Source organism: Aphelocoma coerulescens, chromosome 9 (assembly GCF_041296385.1).
Source record: "Aphelocoma coerulescens isolate FSJ_1873_10779 chromosome 9, UR_Acoe_1.0, whole genome shotgun sequence".
Taxonomy (NCBI): Eukaryota; Metazoa; Chordata; class Aves; order Passeriformes; family Corvidae; genus Aphelocoma; species Aphelocoma coerulescens.
In genome coordinates, this window is record NC_091023.1 from 9,760,165 (window position 1) to 9,773,756 (window position 13,592).

General features: G+C 37.2%; 1 protein-coding gene across 1 annotated transcript in view; it reads right to left on the reverse strand.

The window, feature by feature from the left end:
- Positions 1-376: 376 nt before the first annotated feature.
- Positions 377-13,592, reverse strand: part of CUL3 (cullin 3) — a 56,096-nt gene continuing 42,880 nt past the window's right edge. The window contains exons 10-16 of the mRNA XM_069023932.1: positions 12,797-12,904; positions 9,561-9,685; positions 9,111-9,207; positions 7,975-8,109; positions 2,903-3,089; positions 2,008-2,153; positions 377-1,365 (exon numbers count right to left, since the gene is read on the reverse strand). Coding sequence (XP_068880033.1) covers positions 1,234-1,365; positions 2,008-2,153; positions 2,903-3,089; positions 7,975-8,109; positions 9,111-9,207; positions 9,561-9,685; positions 12,797-12,904 — 930 coding nt within the window. The 3' untranslated portion in view covers positions 377-1,233. The remainder of the gene's footprint in view (positions 1,366-2,007; positions 2,154-2,902; positions 3,090-7,974; positions 8,110-9,110; positions 9,208-9,560; positions 9,686-12,796; positions 12,905-13,592) is intronic.

Sequence of the window (13,592 nt, forward strand, 5' to 3'; positions counted from 1 at the left end):
AAATATGGTTTAATAAAAACTGCAGTACAATGCACACTCAAAAATTTCTAACTGTGAGAATGATGCCACCAAAGTGCTATTTTTAATCTATTTTTGCAGCATACTGTCAAGAAGAAAAAAAGTTCCAGGGTAAGAACTAAAAATTTCATTACAGTAACAATTTTTTATTGCATGTTTAAAATGCATTTTTAAAAACAAATAGTGCATGCTGACTTCACTTTAATCTCCTGAAATATGCACTTATGATGGGGAGCCCTGGGGCTACAGATCCATCTATGATGTTTATTAACAAAATATAATCCCCATACATTTCCCCAGGGGACAGTATTTAGTTCCAAAAGATTGTCAACCCTGTACTCTAACACACTTGAGTTAGTTGTTTGTGTACACTAAGTCCATTTATTTTAAATTTATTTTGTCTACATTTAGTGAAATAAAAACATCGCCCTGTACAATCCACCATCAGCAGTGAGTACAACAGCAAAAATTATTATACAGTTTATACACACTAAAATCTTGTCCTTTTTCCTATAAAGAAACCAGAACAAACCTAATCAATATAGAGTTTAATTTAGAAGAACTCAAATTACAGAAGGGAAAGCCAAAATTATTACGGTCTTTTCTGAGCCCCCAGAAGTTCCTGATTCATGTTGTTGGAACAGTGAGTGCAACTGGAAGAGTGAAACATGCTCAAGTTGTCTTCTCGGGTCTTCAAAAAATTAGCAAGTATTTAAATTAAACATGTCTAGTTAAAGAAACATTTGAAGCAGAGCAAGATAAGTGGGAATTTTGCCTTACCACTTGTGGTTTCTTTTAAACCCAACTTATACAATGCGCGAAGTGCTAAGCAACACTACAGAAACACATTTACATCAACACTGAAGATCTGGGGAAATGAAATTCCAACAAATTTATTTTTTTAAATGAGCTGTATTTTCTAAAGTCATTTTTATTTCTCTGTTTTCATACAGTATTGAAAACAAACGCGGCACATTCACATTTCCCGAAGAATTGTAAGGATGATCTCTACAGGGATAACGTTGAAAAGCCTGAAGCTCAATTAATTCATGTCAAAAACTCTCAAAAGGAGTAAAAGGCTTGATCTGAATGGTCTAGAACATGTATTGCAATTTAATAGAGAAGATGGTCGTCTTAATATTAATGATTTAAAAGAACTTCCCAGTTCATGCGAAGAGTATAGTCCAAGAATAAATCAAATTTTCTGAACGCATTTTATGCTACGTAAGTGTATACTTTGCGATCCTCAGGTGTTCGTGCCAAATATTCTCTCTCAATAAGTCCTTCAATACGCTTTTTAATAACAACTGGACTTGGTAAGAATCGGGCCTTCAGCTGCTGAGTTACCTAAAACAAAATAAAACCCGACAATATAAGATCACAGCACAAGTAAGATCTTGAAGTATCCTAACAGAACACAACAAACAGGAAAATGTGTTAAGACAGAGATGGTGACAACTATGAAGCATAAAAAGCAGCCTGCAGGCTTCTGACAGTCCCTCCACTTGCTTGCTCATGTTGGGGTATGATTCAAAGCTCTACAGAGGCATGGTCACAACCATTGGGAGATTGCTCCCAATTTCACAGCTCTAAAGGAGGTCAGGAGTGCAAAACGCGTAACGTCCTGGAGCTGTGTGAGCTTAGGAGTGAAGAGCAGCAGGACTGTTTGTCTGCTAAGAACTCAAATCTCTCAAACCTGGACCCAAGAGTCAGTAACAAGATCAAAGCAGAAAATAATGTTAAGCACAGTGGTCTGCTTTTCAAGGAATTTAACATCATAACAGCACTAAAAGTAGGAAGGAAAATTAGATATCCTGTGAGTACATCCTAAAGTGAAGGGTAAGGATTTAGGTATGTCTTCAGACGGACAGGGAGAAAAGAATGGATGGGTTAAATACAGCATCCCTCAAAAGCCTTTCAGAATCATGTTAGCGAGAGCTGTGTAACTTTGATGAGTTAATAGCAAAAGCAACCTCTGTACAAGCATACCTCTGCTACTAGCACGTTGTGTTGCATCTTCTTTCTAGATTTCATTATCCGAACTATAGCAGCTTCTATCTCATGTTTTCTGTCATCATCTACCTTCTGCCTTGTTTCTTTCCTTTCTGGATCAGATTCTCCTTGTTTGGCAGCAACTTAAAGAAAACGGAGAATGTAAACAATGTCAGCAAAATTAACAATTATTTCATTGTGTGTTTAGCTTCACTATTTATTTCATCTAGACATCAAGTTATATTTTCCTGAGTTTTGACATTCTCAAAGTTGATTTTTTTTTTTTTTTAATGAAAAGCAGCTACAAGAACATATTAACACTTTCTGGCATATTTTGATAGCAACTGACAAGATAACAAACTGTAATTTAATTACTACTATGTTAAAATTTGAACAGTACTCAAATCTGCTTACAGGCACAAGCACCAGCACTTCCATAAGCTAATGAAGTGGTATTATACACGTTGCTTCCCTTATTTGTTCAACCCAAATCATTGCCCAAAACCATTATAAGCTACCTGGTACTTGAAAATGGCTGTTGTATCATGGGCTAAAAACATCACTCATTTCACAGCAGTACAGCAACTTATGAGGCAATTTTCCTATTTCTGAATCAATCAGTAGCTTATTTTTCATTTTATTATTTAATTTGAATTTTATTTTTCTTTCAGTATTTCCTGTAAGAGATAATTACAAATTTTGTAAAGTAAAAGGCTTAACTGACTTCCACACTTTTCTTGGTATTTGAATTTTCATTTTGATGCAACTAATCATCAAGAAAAAAAAAAATCTCTCTTCCTTTCACTTCTATGGACATCAATCCTGTAAAAGATAATTTGAAAGTTTTAAGGCAGTTTTGGGACTGCATGAGTAGAATATAAAGCTCACTTACCCGTCTGAATCTTGACTCTGTGTAGTTTAGATGTGAACTGATCGTTCACTGTAAATATATGACCATTTTCTATTTCTTTTGATTTAGGCTCTTTTGTGAGAACACGTTGTGTTGGTTTGCCACATGCAAGGGACTGTAGGGCTCTAACCAGTTCTCTTTCGGGGATATCAGTTTCTTGTTGAATTTCCTAAAGAAGAATACTTAGTTAGCTTATGGCTGTGGCACAAGTATCACCTGTTGCAAACAACATCAGCGACTGCTTAAAAAAGTAATACTGTGACAGTTGTGGCACTTGAAGGGTCAGAACTCATTCAGCAGCAAGGTCTCAGTTGGTACTGTGCAAAATGATCCACCTGGGTCAGTGCACAGACAATGAATTCTGTCAAATGAACAGTGCCATGAGTTGAAATGAGAAGAATGAATAATCAGCTGTTCCATTTCCCTGCAATTTCTGAGAGGGCTGAAAGGATTTGTTAACTGTTTCCGAGGTTTGTTGAACAGGGTGAAACCAAACCTTCTGACTAACTCAGTAATGGAAAACATCCATGATGTTCATGACCATTCCTGACCAAGAGCTGCACAAACGCTTTTGCATTCAGCCATGCTGTTGAAAAGAAGATCTTTACAAATAGAGCAAACAATGTCTGGTTTCACTGTCGCATAGAAATACTCTAGATTCATCATACTTCCTTTCTAAATAACTCAACTTATTTACAGCCCAGATGCCTTTCGCTAGGACTTCTCCAGGTGAAATACAAAAAGACCCCATTACAGTGCAGCAAACATACAAACTTTGAAGATTGTTTGTAAAAACATGTACATAACCTGGTGCACCTCTGTCAGTGTTAAGAGTCAGCTGAGAAATGGATGTTAGGCAAGTCACCAGTGGTCATGAGCTAGTAAATAAATTACACTGGATGCAGAATGATGCTTTAATATGCTCTAGGAGAAGGCCAACTATGTTGCTCTCTCAGACATAATGTGTTTACTGAACTCCCATTCAGTAAAAGTTCATTTTTCCTCATCTCTTTTCTTCCTTTTTCTAGCCTGAGGAAACTGCAGACACTTCTGATTTCACATTCCCATTCAGACTCTTGAGGGACTCATAGCTGCTAAAGAGAAAAAACAAACCTCACAGACATGCAGCTGTCCACAAGAGCAAACACTGTCTCAGCTTCCCCAGCTTTGGTTCCAAGGGCAGTATCAAGCCCTTACACTGTCCCCACAAATTCCTGATTCTCATGGCACACAAGTCCATGTGATGACCTTAGGTTAAAAAGAGCAGTAACAACTCCAAGTGATCAAAATGCTAAGATCTGTAAAAAACAAGTTCTTTAAAGAGTGACCAAAAAATCAAACTAAATTCTATGAAATAATGTTATTTCTTGAGTATACTCAAGAATTTCTTTTCTAAATTTTCTAAATCAACCCAGAAAAAACAGCCACTTTTCTGTTGTCATCCACCACTGACAACATGCAATAAAAATAATTTCTCTGTGATGCCAAGGCTCAGAGAAAATAGGCATTATTTTTCAACTCGACCAAACACTACACAACAGAGTGTTGACTTTATGTGAAACAGTTTTTGACATAAGGTCAACTTAACTGGAACGAGGTAAAAAGAATAAAATCACTAAGTCCAAAATTTTAAAAATTCAGAATTTTTGGTACCTCCTGCTTAGAGATGATTTGGAAATACTAAAATGGTCTTAAGAGTATTCTTAGCATAATGCACTCAGAAATACTTACACATTTGAAATAAATTGTGAATATCCACATATTTTAACTATTTGCTAGTATCAAAATGTCTCTTCCCAAGCTGCTCATAGAAAGTTACTATTTCTTCCTTTGCTGCTTTATTTAAAACACAGCTGTCACCTTCATACTTTTTTTTTAGATTCAGCACAAAGTAGCATTAAAAAAATATCCCAAGAAGCTATAATCCTTTACATGGTCACAACAAAAAAGTCTTTCTGAAATGGACTCCTCAGCAGAAAATTTAAGAAACCAAGGGAAGGTGCCAGATTTTAGAGCTTATATAAATGTAAAGCCTTAAAGGCTACAAACCAACCCCAGCTTATTAATGATGTAATGCCAGTGACGTGCAGATTGCCAAACTTTGACTTTTGATCAACAATTAAAATTAATCCTTTCAAAACTGAATCAGTTCTACAAGGCCATATATATACTCTGCTTTTAACAAAAATGAAATAAAGAGCCAAAAGGGAAATTGAGTGGGGTTTCATGCTACCCGTCCTTATATAAACCACTGTGTCTTTGCTATTGTACTTCACTCTGCAGCATTCCAGCTGAGCCATGAACACACTCAAACCATTTCACTTTTAGAATTTATAAGCCAGCATTAAAGTAAGGACCACAAAGAACTGCACTGCAATATGCTGCCTCAGAAGGAGCCAAAAATTTCAAGCTGAATTAAAAAAATGGTTATGAATGTAAATGGAGATAACAGATGTTCCTGTGCTCTTTCCTTTAGCCTGTAGCATAAAGTTTTCCTAAACATATTTTTCTGAAGATATTTGATGTAGCAGTGAGAAATGTGCATTTCTTCCCCATCTCCAAGAATGCCTTATTTTAAAGGCCACATTAGATTCATGCACAGGAGTAGTATTGATTACACAATCTCAGTGCTAAAATATTACCAAATGAGCTCTATCTGGAGGCTATAAAAGAGATCATTCTAGGTATGAACTCTGTCAGTTCTACACAAGAAAACAGATTATTAGAATCAAAATGTGCAGAAAAATCAGAAGGAAAAGAATTTTGTCATTTTGTTGAAATAATAAAAAGTATTTTTAGTTTTATTTACAGACTTCAACGTGTGCCTTCCAAAGCAGATGTCAGCAAAAGATGAAACAGGTAGCCTAGTTTACAGTTCTAATCTCTCACTTTTGTGGAATTATTCCACAACCTAACTTCTACTACAGCCACATTTGTATTTCTTATTTGTTAAACATAAAGAACCACCCTTATTTCTCATGCTATTACAAAAAGTGTGCATTTCACCTTTTAAAATACTGAGCTGCAATGTAAATCAACTGAAAAATATGTTATTACATGAGACTTGATTAGAAGAATTGAATTCTTAGAAAAAATTAGCATTCTTTGAAGGCTTGAATGAAGGTCATTCCTCTTCCACTTCAGCAGCATTAGCCTATGTGGCCAACAGCTATTTTGCATATACAAATAAAATGTTGCTGTACAGTAATATAGTAAATGCATATATTTATTGTGAAGAATTTTTTTAATGCAGCAATCTTTAAAGTTTCCATAACATTTTATGGATAATTTTTGCATTATCAGTATCCCATTTTTTCTTCAATCACATGGCCTAATGGCTATTAGGATTATTATGAGGATCTTATCAAGTTTACAATCAATAATCACACTGAATGCAAAATAAAAGAGCAAAGTCTGTTCAGCTGTGAAGGCAACTTCAAATGAATCTGTTGAGCTGTGAATCTGCAGAAACACTTATGTATCAGACAGTTTTAGGATACACAAACACACACAAGTCAGCTCACATGCTCTGCTGCACTGAAAGCATTAATTTGACACAACAGAGAAGGAATGGTTGCCCAGCACTCAGCAGTTAATCAGGGTATTCAATAATCAATGAACAAAGATAAAATTCCTTCTCCTCCAACGTTTTCATAACCTTTCCTGGCTGGAGTTAAAGACAACTCCCACACACTTCACCAAAGAAACCAAACAACACAAATATGCCTCCTTAACGTTTTAGTTCAAGTGGGACATAAAGGGAGAGCTTAAGAACTCCCAAACCAGAAATAAACAAAACACACAGAAGCAGATGGACAGATTTCTCTATCATCTGGTCTTTGTAAAATAAAGTATAATTAAGAGCATGTATTAAAAATTGTATTTTTCCCTGCTCTACCAAGTGTTATTTATTCATAGATGGATAAGGCTCTACTACTCATTAAGCCTGCAGTTTGGTGGAATAAGGCAGCCACCAGCCCAATTTTAAAATCAGCTTCAAGAAAAAAAATGAGCTGTAAAGTCTCCCTCCTTGTTTTCACTCCCTCAAGTATTCTGCAAAGTACTCAAAGCTGTAATGCTCCTGCAACATATTTCACAACACACAGGACTTTGTGTTCTAAAATAATGTTTTAAATTATCAGTAGTTTAAGAATCTCTTATCAAATCCTGCATTCTTTAATCATTACTGAGACCATTTCAAAGAAACTGTCTTTATTAACAAGCTAGAAGTGTGCCAAATAAGCTGAAAACACAATCCAAACAAAAAAGCAAATGATTACTATGCATAGTACAGTCAAAAGCAGATGAGAAAACCTGGAAATCTACTCTGTTTCAAACTCCACCCATACTACTTTTCAAGGCTGCCAGTGGTCTCTCAAACAGAAGATAATGTCTAAAACAAAACTATCAATTTAAATTAACAATATAATGTTCACACAACAAAGCACATGATACTCCTCCACTCCTAAGGTCTTCTTCTTCATCATCATCTCTTAGCTGACATGTCAACCTTCCCCAGCAACACCCCTCTAGTCTCCTTGTTAAGAATCTCTCCAGACCTTTCTTCACTGTACTTTCTGGCTGATCAGCTCTGAGAAGGGCTGAAAGTTCTTTGATTCATCCTCCAGCTCAGTCCAGCCTGCCAATTTTACTTAGGTATTCAGGAAGCCAGGATACAAACCCCTCTCCACCCTTTGGCCTCTAAATCCAGTTTCTCAATGACAAAATGAGGAAATGGAGCCACCTGCTGCATTTCAACTTCAGCTTTTCTACAGCTCAATGGCCTAGAACAACCACACTCACAATTCTCAAACATTTCTGAAACCTTCTGCTTCCAAATAACTTCCTCCCCTAGAACTGCTTCCCAGGTGCATTGCTACCGATCTGCTTCTTGTGTTTATTGGTTTATTCTTGTGTTTGTTAGTTAATTGGCTTCTTGCGTTTATTTGCGTTTATTCTACTCAGATAGAATGACAGGCACCTGATCTTCAAAGAGGACAAGAAAATGCCTAAAACAGTTATTTAGAATCAGGTAAGAAACCCACACCACTTACCTCAAATGTGTATTTTTCTCTGTTGTTAAATAGCATTAATATTGTCATCTGGAAAGTGGAGACTTGCAATATGTGCTTCCGTGTATTTGAGCCAGTTACTTGGGCACCTCCTACACCGACTTCTGAGCCATCTTCCTATTTTAAAATTCCAAAACTACTATTAGATTATTCTTAACTCAAAAATGTTTCATCCTGGTAAGATGAAACTTAAATGATGAAAAATTTCTCTAGGAGTTCAGCCTACAGAAGCAATAGAAAAGCAACCACCTGGGGGCATAACCAGGATGTTCCTCCAGTAGCTGCCTCACAATGCCAGGGGGATTGAGGTTGGAGGCCCATCTGGAGGTCCTGTGGTCCAGCCACCACTCCAGGCCAGGCTATCTACAGCCACCAATCAAATACTGACCATTGCTAAGGATGGAGACTCCACCACCTCTGTGGCCCCTGTTCCACTACTTGCCCACCCTCCAAGTTTTCTTATGCTTAAAGTTACCAACATATTTATCCTACAGAAACACAATTTCAACATCCTCAGAAATGCATGTTATTAGTAATACTTTGTTATAAGAATTTTGCTTTCGTTTTGGATTGCCTCCTACATTCCCAAGCATCATGCCATTACTAGTTCTAACACAGCATTTTAGTACTGGTCTAATCACTATGAAATTCCTTTCTTGTATGCATACAAATTAAGCATTGTAGTTATATAAACTCTGCTTAGAATCTTGTTTTTGGAAAAATGCTGTCTACACTGCACTCTGCATAGGAAAAGCAGGCTGAAATCGGCTTAGCAAAAAAACTCTAACAAGCTTCTTTTCACTTTTGACTAAAAAAACCCAGTCAAAAAACCCAAACCACTCAAACCCTTGAGGTCCCTTCAAGATCACATTTACTATTTTTCTACAAGTAATGCTGAGCAATGCATTCAAATTAGATTCGGGGGGAGGGAAAAAAGTAAAAGCAAAACTGCTACAAAGAAAGAATCAGACTATAAGGCTGATGGAAGGCATCTTTTTCTCATCCTTACATTCTCAATAGGTTTGCTTTTATTTTACAGAATTCCGAAGTTACTAAAAAATATGCATTTGTTTACTTTTAAAAAGAGATACAATATTTACATAATCTTGATTTCCTACCTTTTTAACAGGCCCATAGAAAGTGGCATTGAGATCTGCAGAGCCCATGTGATGCTGGAGTGTCAGCTGTCGCCCACTGTGTTTGGCTAAATAAAATCTGTAATAGAATTGAATTGAAAATAATATATAGTTCACATTTTGTATTGAAGAATAAATACCTTTAAGAAGTTTCATAGCCTTTTTGAGCTATTGAGGACATTCTTAAAACATTTATAACCTTCCACTTTTTCAAAACATTAACTTTTGTCAGAATTCTATTTAAAATCTCCCAAAACCTCAAGCACTGCATTCTCCAATTTTCACGAGCTGAAGAAGAGCAGTTTGTCAGCACATCTTTAACAGTAAAACTGTTAAAAAAATCTGTACAGGTGAAAAAAAATCCGTACAGGCAAGTTTAAAAAGTTTCTTCTCAAAAGAAGAAACTACCTAAAAATCTGTTTTAATACGTACCTTCTAAATATTTCAAAAGCATGTCTGGGAGCTGGAGGGATGTTGCACTTTGGTGTGGCTGACTGGGTAGGCCAGTAACCTGTTGTGAGGACACGCACTGTGAGATCAACACCTCCTAATGAGACCTAAGGGTAATTGGAAGAAAACATACACTATTTTAAAACAAGACCATGTTTCACCACTTTTTCTATATCAGTGTAAAATGCTTAGAATTTTGTCTAACTACGAAAGAAACAGATGTATCTGTCAACATTCTTTTTACAAAACCAGACAAATAAATTAATTTATCACCGTCAAGAGTAGATGGTACAGCAAAAATCCTCTACATTATTCCCCTCTGGCATTTAAAAGCATACACAATTGAACAAAATAAATTCTTAATCAAGAACTAAATGTCTGTGATCGTAAACAGAACTTACAATATGTGCAACAGATCTTTCTAAATAGGTTTTTTGATGACATGCAATAAAGCTGGTTTGCACTAAATGTGTCAGTTTCAAAGTAACTCTTCTAAATGTACTCTCTGGAAGTAGAGAGGAAATACTGAATATCTGATGTTGAACCATAGAGAGCTTACCTGTGACCCGCAATGCCAACAGTTACTCACTTTAACACAGCCCACCTATCCTCTTTCCTTAAAGACAGCCCTGACTGTGAATATACAGCACTGGTGAGGAAACATGCCCCAGCTGAAGTGCTGATCTATAAAGATGTGTTGGCAGATGGTAAAGATCTGGCTACCAGTGACACACAATTCCCACTAGGTATCCCAACTTAATAAGCTGAGCATTATTAAGCTTAAAACTGACTGCTTTCAGCTCTAGAAGGTAGAACCAATACCTTCAAAGAACACACATTATGAACAATAAAAACCAAAGTATACAATATTCAACTTATAGAAATCCACTACACAGAAATAGAGCATATTATGTTTTAGAAGGTCAAAAACTGCCACCTGAACTCAGAAACTTTCACTATTCAATAGCAGAGTAGCATCCCCATACACTACAGCAGAGTTTTTGTATTGTGTGTACTGAATGCCTGTGTGCACCAACCAACTGTGCCCCGGAAACTTCTGAAAAACCTAAACAAGCTTCAACAGTTTTCTTCCTTTAGCCAAAGTGTGGGAAAAGGCTATCAGTGCAGACAGAAGGATACAAAAAATATATTTATCTGGAACTGAAGCATCTGAGCTGAGATAGCAACTGTTTCCCAAAATTTTTTGGTCTTTGCCAGACCAGAACACAGCATTAATTTAGAATGCCTCCCCTCTTACATTATTAAGAGCACTAAGCAGTTGGTGACATGAAAAAGTTTTGGAAGCACTTTATTATACAGGACATCTTTTCAGCATAAAAATAGCATGAACTAGTGGAAAGTGCCCTGAAGTGATCCAGTCTTTACAGAGCTCCAGCAAACGTTCCAGGAACACATTGCAGAAATTTCTCAATCTATTAGCCTGGACTTTCCCTGGTGCTGAGCTTTCCCACTTCCTGAGAGCAAACCAAGCATCTACAAAGGCCTTGGCACAGCCTGTATCTCAGGATACAGGATCCAGCAGGAAACTTTGCAGGTAGGATTATTTAGAGAAAAGCAGATGCCTGACTCCTCTAGGAGGCACTGTACACATTCAAGGTACCCAAATTGTTCAAAATGGAGCAGAACAAACTATTTCATATAAAACACAGTATCACCAGCAATTTAACAGTAACAAAATCGCCCAAATCTTCCTGTATTTCCTCTCAAATATTACTGACACTAATAGAAACACATGTACTTCTGTCATAAATAGTAACTCCAGAAATTTCTATAAAAGGACATGATTAGGTTGACCAAAAGGCAACCATCACATGAACTGGTCTCTTGCCAAGAGAAAGGTGAAGTTTCAAATAAGGCCTAACAGAACATCTGTTAACATTTTAAATTCATCTTCTTAGCTGTACATAGCTAAAAAGAAAATAGAGACATCATTTATTAACTCACTCATTTTAAGACTGTCACGTAAAGTACATGGACCTTTAGCAAATCCCCTTTCCCTCTGCATGTCCAAGTCTAGCATGACACCTAAAAAATGGGAATGCTCTAACAAGTTTCTATTGAAATTAATATTTCAAGCATTCCAGAAGCAAAACATGACTAGCCTCTAAAGCAAGGAAACCAAACAAACCAGTAGTAAAAGGTGCCTGTCCACAAACACCTTTATCCACATCCTCTCCTCTTCTGAATCCACTTAGAGAACGTGCTGTTCTTCTACTCATGATGATTCACAGTATGCTGATGAAGAAGATTTCAGCCAATTGCTTCAAGACTGCAAAGATTTCATATCACCTTGCACAACCAGGGACATTGGACAGAGTAAATCCATGAAAATATTCCTGGCATTCAGACTTCTGAAACCAATTCAAACAGACTTGATGTACAGACCCTGCCTACCTGCACACAGGGAATTACTTGGCTGTTTATTATATACTGTTAGCTGCTGAGTATCAGTACAAAAAAAAAAGTGTTTTAGAGAGAGTAAATTGGTATCTCAGAAAGAATGATGTCTCCATAAAATATTCCAGAGGCCGACTTTCACAAGAAGGTGTAATTTTTTTCTAATTAAACAACTAAATTCATATTTGACAATTTGCAATAAAATATGAAAAACGGAATTTTGAAATTTGCAATAAAATGGCAGTTTTGCTTTTAGCAAAGGCATTAATTGTGTCAGGAAAGTTCAACATGAGATGGCGTGCTTTGCAAATACCTGCAGCATGCAGTATTTTTTTTGCTCTTAGCAAAAAATACACATCGCAACTGGCGATTAACTTTGAAGAATGGGAGTGAGACGGCTTTGCTGGCGATGCGGGGTTTGGGAAACACACATGTAAGCTGGCAGCCGGCCCCTGGAGCGCGGCACGGCCGGGCGGGGGCGGGGCACGGCCGGGCGGTGCCGCCCGGCAGAGCTGCTGAGCCGCACACACCCACGGCCCAGCCCTTTGGGCACACGGATTTTACGGAACGAAACTGGTGCTACTCGAGCTGTGGATCGAGCTCCGAACCGACTCTGGCATTTCAGGAAATGCTAACACAGTTTATAACATAAGAAACACAGTAAAAGGAACAATCTGCACAAATTGACAAAGTCCTTCACGGCACACACATTTAGGAACAAATGAAAAACCACAAGCGTGGACAGAAGTGCAGGGTTTGTATTGAAGTTAAAGGACAAGCACACAGACGCCAGCACTTACCCCTGTTGCCTGAAGATGTTGCCTAAACTCATCCATCGTTGTGTTTGAGATGCTCATGTCCCTGAACATTCCTTCCAGTTTTGACGTGAATTGACATCCACATTCAGTCTAAAATCATACAAAATAATTTGTTGTACCAGCACTATGAAAATAAAGCTTCTGATAGGCAAGCTACAAGACTAAAGCTAGTTTATAAATCCCCAAAATTACATTTCTGTACTTTTACTGGAATTTCCATTTGCATTACATTCAGATCTTAGAAAAGTTTCCTATCTTATATAAAGATCTAACCCTACACAGCTCTTAACTTGCTTTCCTTCTCTTTTCTCCACTATTGTATTTTTGTCTTAGCTTTCTATATCATATTAAAAAACTCTGAAAGCTTATCAAATCAAGACATACACTTTCACTTGCTTTGACCACAAGACTGTAAAGGGAAATGAGCACTATTTATATCACAAGGCAACTCCTGTTGTCCTAGGACTATTTCATTTGAAGGCTGTCTGCAGGTTACCCAGAAAGATTCCTAGGCCTTGTGAGAATCAGGGACACCTGCACACAGACAGCTGATGCATTTCAGTTGCACAGGCAGGACTGTGTGCCCATTTCTAAGCCATACTGTGATACAATGGAAAAGGAAGCATGTTAGCTTCAGCATTTCTTAAGAAAAGAAGGTACTTCATGTCCACTGATTCATCTTCCAAATGTGTGCCTTCTGAATCACCAGGCTAAAAGTGGTGGAGAGGTAATTGAGAAAGAATTAATACTGAGAAATTTGGAGAAATCTGATACAAAC